Source organism: Carassius gibelio, chromosome A12, assembly GCF_023724105.1.
Source record: "Carassius gibelio isolate Cgi1373 ecotype wild population from Czech Republic chromosome A12, carGib1.2-hapl.c, whole genome shotgun sequence".
Classification (NCBI taxonomy): domain Eukaryota; kingdom Metazoa; phylum Chordata; class Actinopteri; order Cypriniformes; family Cyprinidae; genus Carassius; species Carassius gibelio.
In genome coordinates this window covers 18,642,957-18,664,846 of record NC_068382.1, presented here as the reverse complement: position 1 = coordinate 18,664,846, position 21,890 = coordinate 18,642,957, and the positions used below count along the sequence as shown (strand labels likewise).

The 21,890-nt window shown below is 38.5% G+C and overlaps 1 protein-coding gene and 1 long non-coding RNA gene across 3 annotated transcripts; one reads left to right on the top strand and one right to left on the bottom strand.

Annotated features, from left to right (window-relative positions):
* Positions 1 to 17: 17 nt before the first annotated feature.
* On the top strand, positions 18 to 19,539 carry LOC128025383 (uncharacterized). 2 transcript variants are annotated; one of them, XR_008186136.1, is made up of 3 exons: positions 19 to 185; positions 5,895 to 6,067; positions 19,285 to 19,539. It is a non-coding gene; the product is annotated as an uncharacterized LOC128025383 (long non-coding RNA). The 2 variants fall into 2 exon arrangements; XR_008186135.1 differs by lacking the exon at positions 19,285 to 19,539 and having other exon boundaries at positions 18 to 185; positions 5,895 to 6,148.
* Positions 4,339 to 13,875, bottom strand: LOC128025382 (carboxypeptidase N catalytic chain-like). The gene is made up of 9 exons (XM_052611703.1): positions 12,212 to 13,875; positions 10,216 to 10,412; positions 9,389 to 9,544; positions 7,208 to 7,384; positions 6,608 to 6,719; positions 5,948 to 6,087; positions 5,432 to 5,531; positions 5,232 to 5,350; positions 4,339 to 5,144 (listed from the first exon to the last, which is right to left on the bottom strand). Exons 1-9 carry the CDS (start codon positions 12,444 to 12,446, stop codon positions 5,028 to 5,030), a joined length of 1,353 nt encoding a protein of 450 aa, XP_052467663.1. The 5' UTR covers positions 12,447 to 13,875; the 3' UTR covers positions 4,339 to 5,027.
* Positions 19,540 to 21,890: the final 2,351 nt, after the last annotated feature.

Genomic DNA, 21,890 nt, shown 5'->3' with positions numbered 1-21,890 from the left:
TGCTGACACCAAGCACAAACGCAGGGCGGCCTTTAACGTGCCTGAAGGAAATTCCTACTAAAGATAAAACACGAGGGAAATAATCTATTGAAATCACAGTCTAGTACAATCTGCAAAAATAGATAACGTTGTTGATATTTTATTCCACTGACTGCGTCATATAAAGGCAACCTGAAGTGAAAACGGTATGTCATCTTGTTGTGTGAATTGAATAGTATAGATAGGTTGCAAAAGCTTTTAAATTTAACTAAACTTTTTAACAAAAGATAACGAGTGTTTGTTCATCTCTGGGAACTCATGGCATGTTGACTTAAAAGAGAATTGTTCAAGGCATGTTGAAGAAATTAACTAAATTAACTTTTCACAGTGAGAATTTGTCCACTAACTTTTGTGGACACGCAGGGGAATTCTGTAAATTTTGTACGAAGTTGTAGGAACATTTGCTATATCTACCATATCTCGAATTATTTATTGTGTACAAGTAAATTACATTTTAGCATATTTTTAAAAGAAACATTTCAATAAATAAAAACAATTAAAACACTTTGCATAATTCAACAAAATTACAGCAAAGGTACTAAATACTTTTATTAAATTGAAAAACTTTGAATAGGGCAAAATTGTTTGTTGCATTGGAAATTACTTTTGTTTGGGGAAAAATGTTTCCACAAAATAATGAAATGGTTTATGTATATTTTATTTTTTGTGTGGGCAGTCTGTCTGGGGGCGTGTGTGTGTGTGTGTGTGACAAAAAAAGCATGCAAAAAGTAGCAATAAAATGTTTCATATGAACATGATATAACAAAAAGAAAAATGTTTTACCAGTTTTAATAAAATCAGTCCTTGGCATGTAAAAGTACTCAAAGTTAAGGAAACACCATTATATGGTTTAAGTTCAGATGCAGAGGTTAAAACTGTCTGATTATGGTTTCAAGGCTCTCTCTGACTGAGATATTCTGCATTTGGTGATAGTTGGTGGAAAGGACAGCTTTATTGCTTTGTGTAGACTCAGTGTCAATATTATTGTTATAAGGGAACATAATGTTTTAAGTGCTGTCAGAAGTAAGGTTATTTTTTTGCTGTGTCTGCATTCTAGCCATGACTTCCTTATATACAGAAACAATGAAAGGAAGCAGTCTGTGAGGCCCTTGTTTGTAAGGTAGTGCAGAATTGTTTCGTCAGATCTTGACCTGTAAATAACACACCCATTATTCTGCGCACAATCCAGTCATTACCAATTACTGTCACCTGACTGTGATCACTTGACTCAGATTGACTTATAAATTCGGTTACAAAGCTGAAGCCGAGTGGGCATCCACTAGACTAGAGTGAGGGCAGATAATAACAGCTGCTGTGTGGGTTTCATTGTTGCATTCAGCTCTGTGTTGTAAGCCGCTCTGACACAACATGCCCATGGCTTCTGAGAAAATGCCAGATCTGTCATATCTTGGAAGCAAGAAAAGCTTCTGTTGTCCTCTCCTACTGTGACATTTTCATTGAGAAAGACCATGTGAGCTTGAGCTTTCTGTTGCCATTCATTCTTTGTTGATCTATTCATGAACTTGGTGTCACTAAAGCATTCTCATTTACAATGAAATCTTGTCACTTAATTTTATGACTGTTCGGACAGTTTATTCATGGCTGTAAAATGACAGAACGTTGATCTTCTAATTTAAAGCAAACCACTAATGGTTGGTATGAAGCATAATTTTTCTTGGCACACTTTTTACACAAAATTTCCCTCATTTTCACTTTCATTGGCAGCACAACTCTCTAAACATCATTATTCTTATTTATGAGAGATTAATTATGGCTCATATTTTCCAGCTGCAGAGGCTTCTAGTCCTCGTGGGCAACATTCCTGGAGTACATTTTCCACTTTTCCTGTTATTCAGAGGGCATTGTTATTCTGTTTGTGGAAGATCCAGGAAGATCACAGGAAAATATAAGCATTGTTTACTTTCTGTAAATATTTCCATCTTAAAAGAAATGTATTCACTGCATAATTGAAAACATGGATTGATCAGTGCATCTCAATAAATTAGAATGTCGTGTAAAAGTTAATTTATTTCATTAATTCAACACTGAATTACTGTGAAACTTGTATATTGAATAAATTCAGTGCACACAGACTGAAGTAGTTTAAGTCTTTGGTTCTTTTAATTGTGATGATTTTAGCTCACATTTAACAAAACCCACAAATTCTCTAGCAAATTAGAATACTTCATAAGACCAATAAAAAAAAGTGAATTTTTAGTGAATCGTTGGCCTTCTGGAAAGTATGTTAATTTACTGTACATGTATTTGGTAGGGGCTCCTTTTGCTTTAATTACGGTACTGCCTCAATTCGGCGTGGCATGGGGGTGATCAGTTTTTGGCACTGCTGAGGTGGTATAGAAGCCCAGGTTTCTTTAAAAGTGGCCTTCAGCTCATCTGCATTGTTTGGTCTCTTGTTTCTCATCTTCCTCTTGACATTAGCCCATACATTCTCTAAGGGGTTCAAGCCTGGTGAGTTTGCTGGCCAGTCAAGCACACCAACACCATGGTCATTTAACCAACTTTTGGCACTTTTGGCAGTGTGAGCAGGTGCCAAATCCTCCTGGAAAATGAAATCAGCATCTTCAAAAAGCTGGTCAGCAGAAGGAAGCATGAAGTGCTCCAAGATTTCTTGGTAAACGGGTGCAGTGACTTTGGTTTCCAAAAAACACAAATAACCAACAACAGCAGATGACATTGCACCCCAAATCATCACAGACTGTGGAAACTTAACCCTGCACTTCAAGCTACTTGGGCTAGGAGCTTCTCCACCATTCCTCCAGACTCTAGGACCTTGGTTTCCAAATGAAATACAAAACTTGCTCTCATCTGAAAAGAGGACTTTGGACCACTGGGCAGCAGTCCAGTTCTTCTTCTCCTTAGCCCAGGTAAGACGCCCCTGAAGTTGTCTGTGGTTCAGGAGTGGCTTAACAAGGGGAATACATAGCCAAATTCCTTGACACATCTGTGTGCTTTGACCACAGCCTCAGTCCATTCCTTGTGAAGTTCACTCAAATTCTTGAAACGATTTTGCTTGACAACCCTCATAAGGCTGCGGTTCTCTCAGTTGGTTGTGCATTTTTTTTTCTTCACACTTTTTGCTTCTACTCAACTTTCTGTTAACATGCTTGGATACAGCACTCTGTGAACAGCCAGCTTCTTTGGCAATGAATGTTTGTGGCTCACCCTCCTTAATGATTGTCTTCTGGACAACTGGCAAATCAGCAGTCTTCTCCATGACTGTGTAGTGAACCAAACTGAGACACCATTTTGAAGGCTCAAGAAAACTTTGCTGGTGTTTTGAGTTGATTAGCTGATTGGCATGTAACCATATTCTAATTTGTTGGGATGGTGAATTGGTGAGTTTTTGTTAAATGTGAGCCAAAATCATCACAAATAAAAGACCCAAAGACTTCAGTCACAGACTACTTCAGGCTGTGTGCACTGAATTTATTTAATACATGAGTTTCACAATTTGAGTTGAATTACTGAAATTAACTTTTCCATGACATTCTAATTTATTGAGATGCATCTGTATATTTAGTCTGTCTTTGGATGTTCTAATACTATTCAAGAAGATCATACTGAATACTATATTTAATTCATTTTCTGGTATTTAAAAAAATATATCGTTTTTGTATACTTTTTTTTTTTAGGCTCCAGATTTTATAAGAACTTTTTAGGCTGGCACAGTTTCTTTATTTTGATGCTTTTCCTATTGTAACAAAAAGTTGGAGTAGGACATATCAAAGGGAATTTTGGCTCTAATGGATTTCATGCTGCTTTTTGTTTCTGTTTTCTGCTATACTCGGCACTTTTGAGCAGAGCAAAAGAGTGGCCTGACTGTACCACTACAGCACTGACCCCTAGTGTTCTTTTCACTTCAATAAGCATGAGTATGCCAACAGATGAGAATTTATTAAGAATCTTTCTTTTCTTTTCTTTTTTCTCTATTTAAGGAGAGATTCCTTCTTAAATATGCACTGAATATATTAATTGGAAAACACAAATGGTTGCTGATTTAAAAACACTTTATGCAAGCTTCTCTACAAACATAATTGAGAGGAGTCTAGACTTGCAATTTTTGTCATTTTTTGAATAGACATAAATAATCAGATGTCAAGATCTATCTGTCTGTCTGCCACATCAGCACTTTACATAGTCCTTTATGTGATTTTTACACAGGGATATCCTCAAGTTAGCAGCTGACTATCTATACAACCTTACATACTACTCCTGTTTTAATTTCAGCAAACTGATTTATGGTATTCAATTTAAATTAGAGTTTAGGATGTCCACCAATCATTTCAGTAAATCTTTACTTTGCATGCAAATTGCAAACCAAAATATGCCTTGTTTAATCAAACATCACATTTTGACATTTAAAAATCATAATAAAATATATCCATGCGATAAAATAATTATCACCGTGTACACAGTATACTTTCCAGAAAATTTCAATAGTTTTACAAAATTCACACATGCTCATTCCATTACACATCAACGTGTTCATATTCCTAAAAACAACAATTGTCCAAAGAATCGATTAAAAAGACCAATCTTACTATCTTTCAAATGATAACATTTTTACTTTATTATTATTCACGAGATAATCTTATACTGATTGATCTCTTATCATATTCAGACATAATTCCCAGTAAACATTAATCTATGATCAATTTCTCATTTCATAGACAGAGGAATATCTTTTTATTTTTATTTTTATACAGTACATTACTTTTTCCGTTTTCTTTATACTCCAAGTTGTTAAAAGACATACATATGTATTTAAGCACCACAAGAACATGAGATCAAAATATGGATTTCCCAATGAAAAACACACGTTTATGCATTTATACAAACAACAAAGAATCTACATGATATAGTAAAATGAGGTTCTTCACAGTGAGAGTCCATGTTTCCCTTTGCTGTTCTTCAGTTTAAAAAGCAAAGACTTGTTTTGTCTATGTTGAGGGAAGAGTTCTTGCTCTTTATCTTGGGCCAAGGTTGGTCGGAGGAATTTTAGCCGTTGATGCACCTTTCTTGTTGGGATAAAATTTTACGTGCAAGTTTGTCCTTTTTGGTTGAACTTTTAAATAGAAATGCAACTGGAAAGAAGAAGAACAACAAAAAAAGTTAGACTATTATTGAAAAAAGTCACTAATTAATAGTGTATTTGGGATGTTGTTTATCACCTGTACAGCTTCAGCCGGTCCCACTGTTACCGTGCTGGTAAAGGATTGGTATCCTAGTGCAGAAGCCTTCACTGTGTAGGTACCCGGCAATAGCAGACGGAAATAGTCTCCATCCGTTCCTGAAACAGCAGCAGATTAAATGAAGTACTTAAGCATGCACTTACTAAAAATCAGCTTTTTAAATGTAGAAAAATGCTCACCGCTGGTGATATCATGGTTTATGCCTGCCACAGAGATCACGGCATTGCTAATTGGGTTGTGGTTCTCATCATAGACCATGCCTTTAATCCCATGGTGCACCTGGAGGACAGGAGACATGTAAATTTAAGATATATGTAAATTTAAGCTTTTGTTTACAGTAAGGCACTGCACTCAAAGTGGCAAACCAATTCCATTCAATACTTTAAATGTGATGGGGAACAGTGTTGTGCTTCTTGAACTCACAATGAGATCCCAAAACTCCATATCTAATTTCACATTATAAGTATCTATGTACAATTTCATTTCCTGTTAGTGCCATGGAGAACCAATTTGTCCTTCTTACCTGTGTTTGCTAGAATACTGGCCTCTTTTTCTTGCTTTTGAATGCAAAGCTCTCTCTCAATTTGCTACATGTTTTGAATGCAGAAAGGTGAGTTTGAACTTCTACTTGTTTCATTACAGAGAGCTGAGACTAAGGCAGTCAAACGTCAAATGTGAGAAGAGGAGTTCCTCACTTGCTCCATGTAGGACACCAGAGCCTCTCTGTTGGCAAGCCACTCACTGGCTAGAGCTGACGCTGGAGGAAACTTATCACAGCTGAGCTCCAGAGTAATCTCAAAGCAGTTCGTATGGAGGTAGTTGAAGTCCTGCATCCCTTAAGAGACATGGAGCAATAATTCTTCTTAAATCACACATTAAAAATGTATTACATACAACACAGTGTTGGCAAGGGTCAAAAATGAAGCAGGGTTGGGGTTAAAAATGGCAATATTCACTTATTTTATATATTAGAAAATTTTTAAATTCATATATATAAACCTTCACTCATGAAAAACTAAATATGAACAAGAATTTCATTCACATGCTTGACCATTTTCTGCTGTATTTTTTTTATTCTGAACATGCCAAAGTTTTACATTTCATTTAAGTTTTGTAATTTGACCTCAAATGAAATATAAAATTAATTTTAAAATCAGTTTAAATATTTCCCCAAGAAGTTAATTTCTGACTAATCTCTAAAATCTCTTAAATAGAAAACAGTCGTGTTTCTTTTAAAATAAAAGGGCTTGTAATTCCAAAATTTCAACTAAATTACAAGGCTTCTTGATTAGACAAAACCACAAGCCTTGTTGAAGTAATTGAATGAGAGCTGTAGTATGTAAAATTTAACCCACCCTTAGACAGAGAGTACCAGCTGGCTCCATTTGTGATTCCTTCATCAAAGTAATCACCGCAATTCCAGCCCTTATGCATCCAGCTGTGGGCATAGGAGTACGTCTTTGCCAACTACACACACACACACACACAATGCACAAACACAAAAATCTGTAAATTCCTTATTAGTGTGTGATTTCTGTGCAATTACTGTGCTGTGCTGTCTAAATTAATCTCATTGGGATGGTATTACAGGGATTTTGGACACATTTCAAATTAAGACATCTTAAACAAATCTTTTTTCTTTTCTTTTTGGAGCAAGCATCACAGAACGAAACTGCAAAATAATGAATAACGATTTTAAACGGGTTTCACAATCACTCCCTACTTCTGCCATTGGTCAAACTAACAAATAAGCCTCGCCCCAAAAACTGCACCTTTGGTTGAGTCTGTGCTGTCTCTGTAATGGTTTGATATTGTTTAAGAATCACAGTAATTACACATTTTTAGGGAAATAAAGAAAAATGGCATACTTTTGCTAATTGCTTCTGGACATGAAACTTTTGAGAAAAGTAGAAACCGATACACATAACATTACAATAAAAAAAAAAACTGCATACCTTTCTGAATATTTTATCATCAGGACTAGCCGAGTATGTAGTTTTGCCTCTTATTCGCGGCTCACGAGACCTATCAAAGGGGTAGTTGGCAACTACAGCTCCACCGTGGAGGTTAGCCGACAGAACAAAGTTGTAATTCTGCATCCATTTTATGACCGCTAAAGTCTCTGGCTCAACCTGCAAGAACCAAGTACATGGGGAAAATGTTTCAGATGAGAAAACATGCATGCTTTGTGCATTATTTCAGGCTTTGTTTTAAGTTTTTGTACCATGACACTCCGACAGCATTCCTACAGCCTTTCTGGAATATTCTTCCAGCTCTGTTATCTGAGAAATCTGACATGTGGTAAAGTGTCCCACAAGACGTAAAGGTAAAATAAACCTCCACCTGGCCCTGTTGTATTAAGTGTGATCAGTCTGGCTGGCTCCTTGGAGATGGCTGCTGGGTATTGACCCGTCCATGCTCTGTTTTGAGGAGACGCTGTATTTATTATGCATGGATCTATAGAATATACAAAGATCCAAGGGTCCTTTTGACCTCAGCTGTCATTGAAGAGGCAGGTTTCATGCTGTGAACTCACACAGATGTTTTTCGCCCTGCTTGGATCTGAGCAGTGTGAAGCCAACGCTGGGGTTAGAGGGTCACAAGCAGGGTTTGATGTGATAGTGACAGCTCTTGACTCAGAGAAATTATTGGAACGTGTCATACTCCTCTGACTGCAGTTCTTCTTTTGTTGTCCTGAGGGATGTCTGGTTGCCAGCAGACACATACTTCTCCAAAGCTGGAGTTCTCATTTTAGACTGAGGAAAATAAAGAGCTGTTCCTGGAAAGAGCTGTTTAAATGATATTATTCTGACGCGCTTCAAAAGTCTGGAAATTGTTTAATTACATAAAATTTCTCTCTCTCTCTCTCTCTCTCTCCCTCTCTCTCTGTATATATATATATATATATATATATATATATATATATATATATATATATATATATTAAAGTCACTTTCTAATTTGTGAAGCTCAGTTATCTTTTGCTGCACATCAGAAATATATTCTTTGGTTTTAATCAGTGTGATGGATGATTAAGGCAATTTGGCCTTTGGTTTCCCTCCTACGGTGCCCATGAGATGACATGGTTGGTTCACTTAGTTTTGTCGTGGCCACGAGATATTAATTTGTGGGAATGTCATACTAACTCATGGGAGCGTCATATTATGTTGTGGCCATGAGATAATTTTGTTGAGGTAACAACATCCTTATGTCATGGGTTCGAGATGCTATGTTGAAGGAACAACATATTTTTCAACACATTTTGTTAACTCGACAAAATGATCTCGTGGCCAAGACATAATATGATGTTCCCATGAGTTAATAAGATGTTCCCACAAATAAGTATCTCGTGGCCACAACATATTATCACGTTCCCACAGTTATTTTGTCGTGGCCACGAAAAAACTAACTGAACCGACCATGTCATCACCCGGGCACCGTAGGAGGGAAAACAAATGCCAAATTGCCTTAATCATCCATCACACTGATTAAAACCAAAGAATATATTTGTAATGTGCAGCAAAAGATTACTGAGCTTCACAAATTAAAAAAGTGACATTAGGAAAAGAGCTACACTCTTTTGCCCTCTAGAGTTACCCTCCTATATATATATATATATATATATATATATATATATATATATATATATATACTCAATTGAAACAGGAAGCCATGGCTGGATAATTTCATGTTCATTATCACCCTGGTGATATTTTACTCATAAGAATTTATTGGGGTACCAATAATTATGTCCAATGGTTATTTGAGAAAAACATTTATTTCACACTGAGATTTCCCTCCATTTTCAATTGTTTTAGTTCACTGAAAAGTTAGGATTTTTTACAAATAAAAGATCAAAAGCATTACTAATAATGCAGGTTTATTTTCACAGCCTTCTTTGAACAACAATTCTGACCCCACATGTAAATGGTTAGCATATGACCTTTTATATACAAACATTCTGTGTTGTCATAACCCTTGCAAAGTGTATCATATTGTCTAAACATAAACATAGTAAACACTAGTCACTACACAAGTTGCATAACTAATTGCTTGGCTGATCCCTCTCACTCATTTCATTCTGAACAGACAGTGTATCCTCTCCTATAGTAGTGTATGTGACACTTGATGCCCACCTGTAGTTCCCAGTTGTCTGGTAGTGGCAGGTGGTGGTTTTGGCCGTTGTGCTTCTCATAGTAGTACATGAGAGCATTCAGATCTGGGAAGTTGCGGTTCAGGTCCACTTCCTTTGAGTTTCCACGTCCAACTAAGTATCCGTTGAACTCTGGACCCTGTAAATCAGAGAGAGGAGAGCAAATAATTTCCCATCGTTTAAGTAACCTTTGGGGAAGGATATCAACTTTTAACATTCTCAGTATATCAGGTGTGAAACTTCAATATAAATGTAAACATATACTTATATGTTTACTGCGTAAGCAAGTTAGGGCATGTTAAATAAATCCTGTCTGAATTGAGGTGGTTTTCTTAGCTAGTTCATGTCTGGTCCAATGAGACACTTGAAAATGGGTGTGTGTGGCCAGATTCAGCCACAATTTACTGCTGGACATATAATTAGTCTCAAAGATCAAGGAGGAGTCTGTGTTACTGTAAATTTGCATTCTAGATGTGTGAACGTTGTACAGTAGGATGCTTTGTTCAAGAAAAAAATACTGTGTATTTTTATGTGCATTGTTTTATATCTGGATGTTATTTTTTGTGAGCTCTTATGGTGTAATTAGTCTCAAAAGAAAGCCAGCAATGCACATTGGGATATGGCTGATTCCTTCATAACAAACTGGGGGCCAATAGAGACTTACAACACTCCCACGCCACAGCTGCTACACTGAATAAATACGTTTATACATATGCATGGTCGCGTTCGCACAGTTGGTCATGCATTTAGAGCTGTGGTGTATTAGTACACTTGTTATAGATTGTAGATTAATAACTAAGGGCTGTATACCTGACTGGCTGCAACCTCATATCCATCTGGGTTCATCGAAGGAAGGATGTGGATCCGTGTGTCGTGGATGAGGTGCGTGATTCGCTCATTTCCTGCCCGGTATTCTTCACACAAGAACTGGGCTAAGTAGATGAGCAGCTCCCTGCCGAGCACCTCATTCCCATGCATGTTCCCTACATACTTGAACTCGGGCTCCACTGAAAAACACAAGTCAGGTGACCACCAGTCAGGAAGTCATGATGTCATAGGGTCACATCCGTGAATAATATACAAGCAAACAAGATCTATGCATGCAAATAAAGCAGTTCAGAAGATGCAACCACATAAATTGCACTAAAATGAATACAAGTATTGACTACTAAATATTTAAATAGAGTTTGTCATAACTTCTCAGTTCATCCCAACAGGAGAAGCTGTAATCTTTTTATACAATTAGTGCAAATGGAGATATGGTCTCCAGAAAGCACCATAAAAGTAGTTCTTACAATTTATGCATTACATTCCATAAAGAAGAAACAAATATATATTTTTTAGATGATCTATCCCTTTAAAACAAATGAAATAGTTCTACATTGTGCATCAGTGGCATGTGTTTGAGTAAGATGACACCATACATGCTAGTCTCAAATATGAATGAATTCAAATTCATAATTCATAAAGCTTTCTTAGTGTTTAACAGCACAGCAGGCCACTCTCATCGAAATTCCTGTCTCACAGCCAGTTGTCAGCTCATTATTCACAATTATCTCTTCTAACAAGTACCAGCAGATTTCAGTTTGTTCTTTTTTGATGCGGAAGTGAGTGACGGCGAGATTGTAGATCTAATTAGCCACGGTGTGCAGACAGACTCATCACCGTCTTCCCATTAATCATCAAGTAATTCAATTATAAATGCTGTGCCTCTGCTCAAAGAGTCAGTAAACGAGTGACCTCGACATTAACACATGAAGTGCAAGCACTATTTGGAATCTAAAAGGTCACAACAACTTTGTCTTCTCTGCTGTACCGGTTCCTGTTTTTGTACTCTATCAGGAACATGTATACATCCTGCAATTCTCTCAGAGGTTTTACCTTTATAAGCATGTTGCCAAGAGAAGCAGATCTTTACATCTGATGGTAAAGATTCATTTGCTTTCGTAAGTTGATTTATTAATTCTTTTGTTGATGGATCTTAACTACTTCCAGTAGCTGAGAGTGGAATGTGTTTTGAATTTGAGTGAACAAAGAAACAAGATCTACAGACTGAAAAAAAAAGGAAGATTTTACTGCAGCAGTTGCTTTTTTGCATCTCGTAAGATATACTGGAGTTTTGAGATATCTTTCATGAAAATAAAGACAACTGTTGACATACAAAATGAATGTGGATAGCATAGCCTAAATAAATCTGGTTTCTTCGATAATTTTATGAGGAAATGGTTATGTTGAGATTTCTAACTTTTGATTCCAAACGTTGGTGAATATGAAAACAGTTTGAGAGAGATTTTTCTTCTGGAAATCTAGAAGAGACACGTGCAAGATTAATGAGGTCCTGTTTGCAATAGAATCATCTGAGAAGCAGAAGTGTCCACGGATTTTTCTATCCTGTGGGAAAGTTCTTGCTTTAGATCAATGATAAGACTGATGTTAGCTCCTGCCAGCAACGGTTACATATAACACTCACCACATCTCCAGGCATGTACTCCCCCTTAAGCCCATTACTGTCCATTCCTAGCTGCAATTTACCGTATGTGAGTGTTTGAGGAGCAACAAGATAAATCAAGTTAACGGCCAACATTGACTGGCCAGACAACCCAGTGAATAACCAGCCAAAGCTTTATTTCAACAATTCTGTTAAATGTTGTTTACAAAAAACAGCCCAAATAATGGAATCATACCCAATCAGCTCTGGCAGCCCTACACCTTCAGGAGGAACATTTTTCAAACATGCCTGGGTTTGCTTGAGCTATATGCATGAGGAATTTAATGGCTTGGTCCCAAGAGTAAAGAAAATACTCACATGCTTCATGGATGCCAGGATTATCACTGAACTCTAGGACATATAGGTGCCGTCCCTCTATGCTGTGACCGATGCTGTAGATGCGAGTGATGTAGGGGCAATCGCTTTGGACGGCAAAAAGAGCCCTCACCATCTCCTCATAAGCATGGTGCTGAAAATCAGATGCCCTGGTCAGCGAAGCCTTAAGCCCCAGAAGCAGCGCCCCAATCCAGATCAGAGAGCTGCTTGACAGCATGGTCCCAGATTGCGCCAATTCTTTTCCTCACTCTCTTTCTCAATCCTGCTCTCCCTGTTTGTCTCCTCCCTCTGGACCTCCTCTTACTCCCACTTAGAAGAGCAAGTAAGGACGGCCCCTCCTGTCTCTCTCGCTCACTCCTGATTCCTTCACTCGTACCATTTGTGTGTGTTTACTCAATTGACATCACTTGACACCTCAGCATTGGCTTTACCCTCCTCGCACACTAAACCACCCCTCTTGTATTTTTCCGGCAGCACTAGTTGAGCATTTCATTCCTAAACTGTGATTTGTCTCTGAGTAGCTTTTAAAAGCATAATTACTGGTGATTTAATTAAAGGGGAATAAGAGGAAACAGGAAAGGGCCAAACTGGAGGCTTTATTTGGGGGGAAAGCGATGCGATTAGCATTTACTCAACTACTTTCACTCCAACACTAGCTCATTCATTAACTCAGAGTAAACACACTCGGAACCCAAGAGATTAGAGCTGCTACAGGGCATTCTGGGAAAACAGACCATGAGGGACTAAAGGTTTCAAATATGGACTGTGGAACTGTACAACTTGCATGTGAGTAGGGCAGTTGTTGCTTTGTTACTGAATTAAAATTCATTCTCAATAGCACCACCGATGGAAACGTAACACTTATTGCAATGACCAAAACAAGCAGGACGTTAACTCAACTGCCCATGTGTTTGTGTCATTACTGACTTCCCTTGCTTTTGCCAGACTAGCCATGTGGCTTAAAAGTCACCATGAAATCAAAATGCACATTTCTTTCTTTTCCTTATTTTTTTTAGATGGAATATTGTACTATTTGTTATAAATTTTTTACCTATGCACATTATTTTTTAATGAACTTTACATTAACTTAACATTCCCTTTGCAACAACATCTCTTTTTTGATGATGTCCACCATATCTCTCTCTTGCACGCTCTCTTTCTCTCTCTTTCTTTCTCTCTATATACGTACACACTTAAAAGTGATATTCATTTTGTGTTTTGCAAAGTTTGCTGCTTTAGTAATTGTAGATTGTTTTAAAGTTTTAAAAGCTTTTAGTGGCAAAAAATATATAATGAGTCAATATTTACAGTGTTGACCCTTGTTCTTTATAACCTCTCAGTTATAATTCTTATAATTCTCAGACTTGATCACAATTTGTACATATGGGTATAAACAGTGTTTGGAATAATGGCGTTTAAAAGAACGGCGTTAGGTAACGACGTTATTTTTTCAGTAACGGGGTAATCTAACTAATTACTTTTCCCGTCGTTACAACGCCGTTACCATTACTGAAAGTTAAATGCGGTGCGTTACTATGCATAGATTTAATAAACTATGTAATCCGAACGCACCCCTGGCTCACACAGCGAGTGTGGAGGTGGGTTAAAAACGAGATAAGCAATTATGATTGGCTAAGGCAGAGTCATGTGTTTCATGGTAGCCAATCAGAGCCAGTGTTTTTACACACATGCCGGCACACGCGCCAAACACACACACATGCAACAGCTACACAGAGATTCGCAGCAGCAGCAGAGATGGCGAGTCAGGAGCAATCCGATGAAAAGTTGCCATTTTCAAGGTGAAGATATAAGCACTACTTCAAATTCATTGTGGTTAAAGGCAAGAACGTGCATGTAATGTGTGTATGTAATGTGTGACACACACATCTACAAAGCTAGTGGCCCAAAACACTTTTCTTACAAAGATAATACTTGAAGTGCAGGATAAAACTCTTGCTGTCTTTTGACGTGCAATAAATATCGAAAGTAATGTACGAAAACCTGTCTGTTCTACTCATTTCAACTGACTTGTAAAAACTGCTAAAAAAAAAAAAAAACTTTGACATATAGCAACTTTTTTTTTTTTTTTTTTTTACAGTAACGCAAATAGTTACTTTCCCTGGTAACGAGTTACTTTTATTATAGAGTAATTCAGTTACTAACTCGGTTACTTTTTGGAACAAGTAGTGAGTAACTATAACTAATTACTTTTTTAAAGTAACGTTCCCAACAGTGGGTATAAATAGGCGACAGTTGCAATCCACTCTTCAGATTTTTGCTTCGGATCCGAGTAGTCTGTTATATATTCGCTGCAAAGCCAGTCGTCTTTATGTTCGTGAAGAGCTGTTCCTGGTTGGTGCAGTAGTGGTGTCCCTGCAGCAGTGATTCCCCAGGCACTTCAGCTGAAAGAGCAGTTTTTCCTAAAATCACAGACAATTAGAGTCTTTTTCAAGATGCCATTTCGGCCGTGTCCTTCTGGATGTGATCGTTTCCTGTCTGCGGTTGACAGTCGCGAGAGTTGTCTTCAGTGTCTGGGCATCCAACACACTGAAGCGGTGCTTGTGGATGATTCATGCATCTGTTGTTGCATGAGGTTGCAACTGCGTCCCAGTTTCCCTTGCTTGAACAGGGGTCCACCGGCTGCCACTCTTGGAGATCTGAGGGTGACTATGAGCATCTCCGCCAGGCCACGCCCCAAGGACCTCTCAGTCCTCCTGCAGGGCATTTCTCCTGCGGCTGTCGATTGATTCTGCTGGGCCATCTCGCAGTAGTCCCTTTGTGTCTTTCAGTGCACTGCCCGAAGATCAGGTGTCGATTGCAGCATTGGGGAATGAGCTATCGGCCTCTGAGGATGAGGATTTGGCGGGGCTGCCCCCCCTCAGGTGTTGTCGCTACTGCCAAATCTGACCCAGAGCTGTAAGCCGTGCTTGCCGTGCTCACGGCTGGGTGATTCATTTCTTGGTGCAGAGCTTGGCTCCCAACTTCATTCTGCTATGGTTTCTTTCTTCCCAGAGGTGCATGAAGAGGTGACGAAGTCATGGATGGCCCCCTTTATGGCCAGAAGCCACTCATCTCCCTCTTCCATCCTCACCACAGTCGATGGTTGAGCAGGAAGGGGGTATGTGGATATTCCCCAGGTGGAGAGAGCGGTTGCGGTGCACTTGTGCCTGCAAAATGCTGCCACTTGGAGGAATAGTCTGTATCTCCCGTCTAAAGCCTGTAAGCTGTCGGCTTAATGTGCTGAGGGCCATGCTGCCTCTGCCCTGCATGGGTGACATCTTATGGGTGACAAAATTCACAGCGCAGTCCCTCAAGAAGGTGATGTCTGCTTTAGTGGTCCAAGACCGCCATCTGAGTTTTCAAGATGACGCCGCCGAGTCCGTTCGCCGTCCAGGTCGCTCTATGTAGATTGTGTTTTTAACCTACTTTTTCTTTCTATTTTTACACACTTAACCTCTGCACTGATCACTTATGAAGTAACTCTTTTGATTGTGAAAAAGAACTCACAGTCCTCCACTATTGAGCATTCTGCTTGCCAATGTCCAGTCTCTGGAGAATAAGATGGACGATCTTAGAGCCAGGATAAGTTTCCAACGGGACATTAGGGACTGTAACATTCTTTGTTTGTCTGAAACATGGCTCACATCCTCGGTCCCAGAAACTGCTGTTATTCCGTCTGAAATCTGTTTTATGGATGGACAGGACAGCCGAGGCTGGTAAATCCAAAGGTGGAGGAGTGTGTTTCATGATTAACAAGAAATGGTGTGACCCCAGAAATATCTCCACCCTGTCGCACTCCTGCTCGCATCATCTGGAACATTTATCCATTAGTTGCTGGTAGTTTTCATCCACCATCTTTACTGCTGTTTACATCCCACCACAAGCTGACACCGGCTTGGCTTTGTCTGACCTTCACGATGTGCTCAGCAGCAATATCAACAAACATCCTGACACTGCTATTATCATCGCTGTGGACTTTAACAAAGCCAACCTCCGGCAGGTTATGCCTAATTTTTATCAACATGTATCCTGTCCAACCAGAGGACTGAATACACTGGATCATTGCTACACTCAGTTTAAGAATGCCTACGAAGATCGCTCACTATCTGATGTCAGCGAGTTCACGGATGTAGCATTAAGCTTTGTTAACATGCTAGCCGAGCAAGCAACTGAAACAATAACTATAAGGACCTTCTCAAATCAGAAACCTTGGGTGGACCGAACAATCCATGCAGCAATAAACAAATGTTCTGCTGCTTACAACGCCGGTCATCTGTCGGGAAACATGAGTGAGTAGAAAACATTGAGCTATGCTCTCCGACACACCACAAGAGCCACCAAACACAGATACAGGTAATGCATAGAGTCACATTTTCGACGCATGTGGCAGGGACTAAGGACCATCTGTGCCTAAGGAAACAACTTCTCTGTAGAGGTGAGAGCAGATCCGTCGCTGGCTTATGAGCTTAACACTTTCTACGGCCACTTTGAAAACAATCTAAGCAGCACGAGTCTGCTGATCAGCATGTCAGGAAGCGGCAGTCAAAGCAGCGATGATCATGTGATCACAGTGTCTGAGGACGAGGTTCGGAGGGCCCTAAAGCGAGTGAACATCAGGAAAGCCGGATCTGATGGGATTTCTGGCCGTGTTCTGCGGTCCTGCACTAATCAGCTCGCTGGTTTGTTTACATCTATTTTTAATTAGTCTCTTGCTACCTCAGTGGTTCCCACATCCTTCAAAAAATCTGTCATCATTCCTGTGCCTAAGAACAATAAACCCTCTTGTTTGAATGACTATCGTCCAGTTGCCCTCACATAAAATAGTCATGATGGTCTTCGAGGGACTGGTTAAAAATTTAATCTGCTCCTCCATCCTGGATACTTTGGACCCTCTTCAGTTTGCCTGTCGCCCCAACAGATCCACTGATGATGCCATCTCTCACATCCTCCACTCTTCTCTCACACACATTGACAGCAATAACAGGAACTATGTAAGGCTGTTATTTATCGACTTTAGGTCAGCTTTCAATACTACAGTCCCCATCAAGCTGGCTTCTAAATTTATAGACCTCGGCCTGAATTCTTCATGCTGTAACTGGATTCTTGATTTCCTCACCAGCAGACCCCCGGGTCAGAAAAAATTGGAGAGATTTGAAGCAATCTTTCACTGAAGCTTGAAATCCCTTCCAAAATCTTTTTGTGGAAGGAACAGTAGCTTTGTTTTTTTCCAGCAGCGATATACTCACCCTTTTGGTCCCCTTCAGTACCAAAGTCAGTTAATTTGGTCTGGGGCTTTGGGAAGGTTACGACCTTAGCATGGCTTTTGTGACTGCCACGGCTTGTTGACAATTGCAGTGCCACAGGGTTGTGATGGTGTTCAGGTTTTGGCATTTTCCATGGACGCCATATGTCGATCGACATCTCGTAGTGACCGGCAGATAGGGAACGTCTCGGTTACGTATGTAACCCTCATTCCCTGATGGAGGAAACGGAGACGTTATGTCCCCGTGCCACCATGCCACAACCTTGAATCATTCGGTGTTGCCTGGACACGTTCTCAGCTCCTCAGCGTATAACCTGAAAAGTTCTCCATGGAATTGAGATCTTTGAGTTGTGTGGCCACAGATCCAAAATTTCAATGTAATGAACTTCGACACTTCTTTATCACTCTTGCTTTGTGGCATGGTGTTCCATCATGCTGGAAAATTCACGGATCATCACCAAATTGCTCATGGATCGTTGGAAGAAGTCACTCTTGCAGGTCATTTTGATACCATTCTTTATTCCTGGCAGTGTTTTGGGGCAAAATTATGAGAGAGCCCACTCCCTTGGTTGAAAAGAAACCCCACACATGGATGGTCTCAGGATGCTTCATTGTTGGCACGTCACATGGGGGCATTCACCTTTTCTTCTCCGAACAATCTTTTTCCAGATGTCCCAAACAGCAAAATAACTATGCACCAGTCTTCCGCGGTCCAATACTTGCGCTTCCTGCAGAATTTTAGTCTGTCCTTGATTTATTCTTGGAGAGAGGTGGCTTCTTTGCTGCCCTTCTTGACACCAGGCCACTGTCCAAAAGTTTTTCCCCACTGTGTGTGCAGATGCTCTCACACCAACCTGCTGCCATTCCTGAGCAAGCTCTGCACTGCTGGTGAAAAGATTCTGTAGCTGACTCACAAGGAGGAGATGGTCCTGGCGCTTGCTGGACACTCTGGGACATCTTGAGGTCTTCTTAATTGCAGTCTAACCTCTCTCCTTGAAGTTCTTGATAATCCAGTAAATGGTTCTTTCAGGTGCAATATTCTTTATGCAATTTCCTTGCATGTGAAGCCATTTTGATGCAAAGTGATGATGGCTGCACGTTTCTTTGGAGGTAACCACTGCTAACAAGAATGCAATGATCATACAATCTAATTAGTATGATAGTGATTTCTTCTGACTAGTACTCATTCACACGTTCAGACGGGCTGCTGATATGATTAGTCAATTAATGTTAGCTGGTCATTTTGTGTCAGGATCAAAAAAAAAAAGTGAAATCTGTTTTTTTTTTTTTTTTTTTTTTTTTTTTGTGTGAAAAGTACATTTTTTTGGCCAATGAAGCTTTTAGAAATTATTTAAAATGCATCTAATCACTCTACACAATAATTTAGAAACAATGTGAATGAACACAACAGCTTAAGCAGCAAACTTTGCAAAACATAAAATTTATGTCACTGACAAAACTTCTGGCCATGACTGTACATATATATGAAGTGAAAATGTTGAGTACTGAAGTTAGTATAGCAGTTTTTTTGTTGTTGATGATGTTTTTTATAAATAAGAAAAAACATCATTATTATTATTATTATTATTTTAAGTTATGTGTCGCAGAACTATACGGTATTAGTAGTGTCATAGTGACACCCAGTGGACAGTTGTAACAGTTGTAATTAGAAGAAAGCCTGCAAAAACAAAAGGATCAATAGTTTACATAAAGTACATGTACATGTGCAATTATTTTATGATTGATGCAAATATGTTGCAGCTAATTGTTTTGCATTCTTACTCAATGACAGGGCTGATGCAGAATTTATGGGCTCTGGAGAAGAAAAAAAAACATCAGGCTGAAAAAACATCATTTGACTTCAGGGTGCAGTCATGAATTTGTTTTCATACAACAACACAAAACATGAGCTTAGAAAACTTTTATTAAATAACTTACCAGATTTGTACTCTCCATTGCAACTGATTGCTTAAAAGAATTATAAACATTCAATAAATACCTGCTTCATGATGAAATACACTATAACTAAATAAAAAAATGACTGCTTTTGACTCACATTCTTGGTCAAGGGCACACTTGTTTTCTTCTGTAACAGAAACAGATATTTTTATATATAAATCAAAAATCAAAGATTTGTATTTCCAGTGCTGAAAAAGTTTTTGACGCTTATTACCAATATTGAGCTTTTGCATTTCATCAGAATCCTTCACACATGTGAGCTCGATGTCTGCTGGCCACTTTATACACATCGTCCCGTCTTTGTACGCAATGTCACATGATTGGGATGTTTGACCACCAGACATGCAAACTGGGACATGTCCATCCATTATCTTGAAGCAAGTGACTTTTGCCGCAGTATGCACCATTGCCACTGTAAAGTTGCACTTTCCTACAAAAACAAAACAGAATTTGAGAGTTAACTAATACAATTGAACAACAAAGAAAATTAACCACAATTGTAATGCAGATATGGCCTTTAAGTGGAAAACCATACAGCTACTTAATTAAAGTTGGTTATCTCAGTCACAGAAAATGTGAGCTGCCAGTGCAAAACTCACTGCTACAATGTTAGGGAATACTGTGTGAGTGAGGAACACCCAGGTACAAGGTGTCTACTGACTAAGGTAGCCAGAGTGATTTTTAACACATTGCTATAAGGTTTAAGAGTGTTCTGGCCCCAGCTTTATCATTCTCCAGAAGAAAAACACCACACAATAGCCACACGATGAAGGAAATATTCATATCTGCAGCACAAATGATGCAAAAGTCTTAGCAACACAACTAAAACCTTCCTGCCCACAAGGTAAAAAAAATCTTTCTACCTATAAATGATAAACATTAGTCATTTAAAAGTATATATTAGTACCTTTTGAAAGGATACTCCCAGGGTACACTAGTGCAGTGGTTTTCTTAAAGGGTTAGTTCAACCAAAAGTGAAAATTAACCCATAAATTACTCACCCTCAAGTCAACCTAGGTAGTTTTAATATAACTCCGACGGGATTTGTCTGAAAGAATAAAGTCATATATACCTAGGATGATTTGATGGTGAGTAATTTGTGGGCTAAGTGCCCCATTTTTAGTTTTGTTTTTACCTTTTTCTAAGAATGTAAGCTGCAAGGAAACACAAATTGTATTGGGTTTTTATTTTATTATATATTTTTTATTTATTTATTACATAAAACTGAGCAAAATGGCCAAATAACTTAAAATGTTATCTATATCCATTGCATAGGCCAATATATTTATAAAATGTTAAATTACCATTTTGTTCTGCATTACAGCAAAGAGGCAGGCAAAGAATCAGCATCTGTAAACAGAAATACAACACACTTTAAACATACATACCACTGGAATCATTGTGTTAATATTATTATTAGTAAAATGTAATATAATATTAATACACACAAAAAAATCTCCTTTATACTTGTATTGTTGTTGTTTTTTTTATTAGGAAAGCAATTAATACTTTTCTTAAGCAAAAAATGTAATTGCTCAAAAAGGAAAACAAACATTTGTAATGTTACAAAAGATTTGATTATTTTATTTTACAAACTAATTGGAAATATGCAACACAGTTCTGCTAAACTTTCTCCATGTTTTGTTCCTTTGCACAAATATAATTACAGGGGCAGATTATCAATAAATAAAGGCTTATTTTTGCACGGTTCTTTGCCCAACAAAATGTTTTGACCTCACAACATTTTTACACTTTTTTTTTTCCCCTTCTTATGGAAGAATCATCTGAAAGTGCAGCAAAATGTACTCTGAGCAATGTATTTCAGGATTAGCAGAAATGTAAGCAGTCATATCCTCGTTAGATGTTACATGTAATTGTCATAGTAATAACAGTAAATTATGCATAATTTTACATCCAGGGCAGTGCTTGAAGTATTTAAATTCAAAACTAATACTTCACTTTAGAGAATCCATTATTAGACTGTTAGCACAATAATGCTAATGTGCTGAGCATTAATAGTGTTACATGTACTTACATAGTAACAACAGTACCTCAGCTTCATCAAACCAGATGCAGCTTGTTTCCTCTGTATCATGATCTGGACTATGAACTTCCATTCATTTACCACCACAGGTCACCCGCTCGCTACATGGACTCTTGCACCACCTAACTGTTGCACGTCACCCCGGACTACAGTTCCCATCATCCATTGCAATAATTACACACATACAGCTGAAGGCACTGATTGCACACAGCAGTAACCCATCACACATTCACTATATAACACAGATCCCTTTCTAAGTGTCTAACTGTGAATTAGAATATTGTTCTGCACAAATTCCCCTCCCTTTATGGTTTTCATAGTCTTGTTTCAGTTTATGATTTTCATATTCTTATCTTAGTTTCTAGTTTAGCCTCTTTTTTTTCTTGCCTTACCCT

Excerpts from the sequence above, each read along its gene's own strand:
- LOC128025382 (XM_052611703.1), bottom strand. The coding sequence starts at position 12,446 with ATGCTGTCAAGCAGCTCTCTGATCTGGATTGGGGCGCTGCTTCTGGGG. Across the intron at positions 10,413-12,211 it reads TCCTGGCATCCATGAAGCAT|TGGAGCCCGAGTTCAAGTAT; the intron begins GTGAGTATTTTC and ends TGTGTTTTTCAG. Across the intron at positions 9,545-10,215 it reads ATGAGGTTGCAGCCAGTCAG|GGTCCAGAGTTCAACGGATA; the intron begins GTATACAGCCCT and ends TCTGATTTACAG.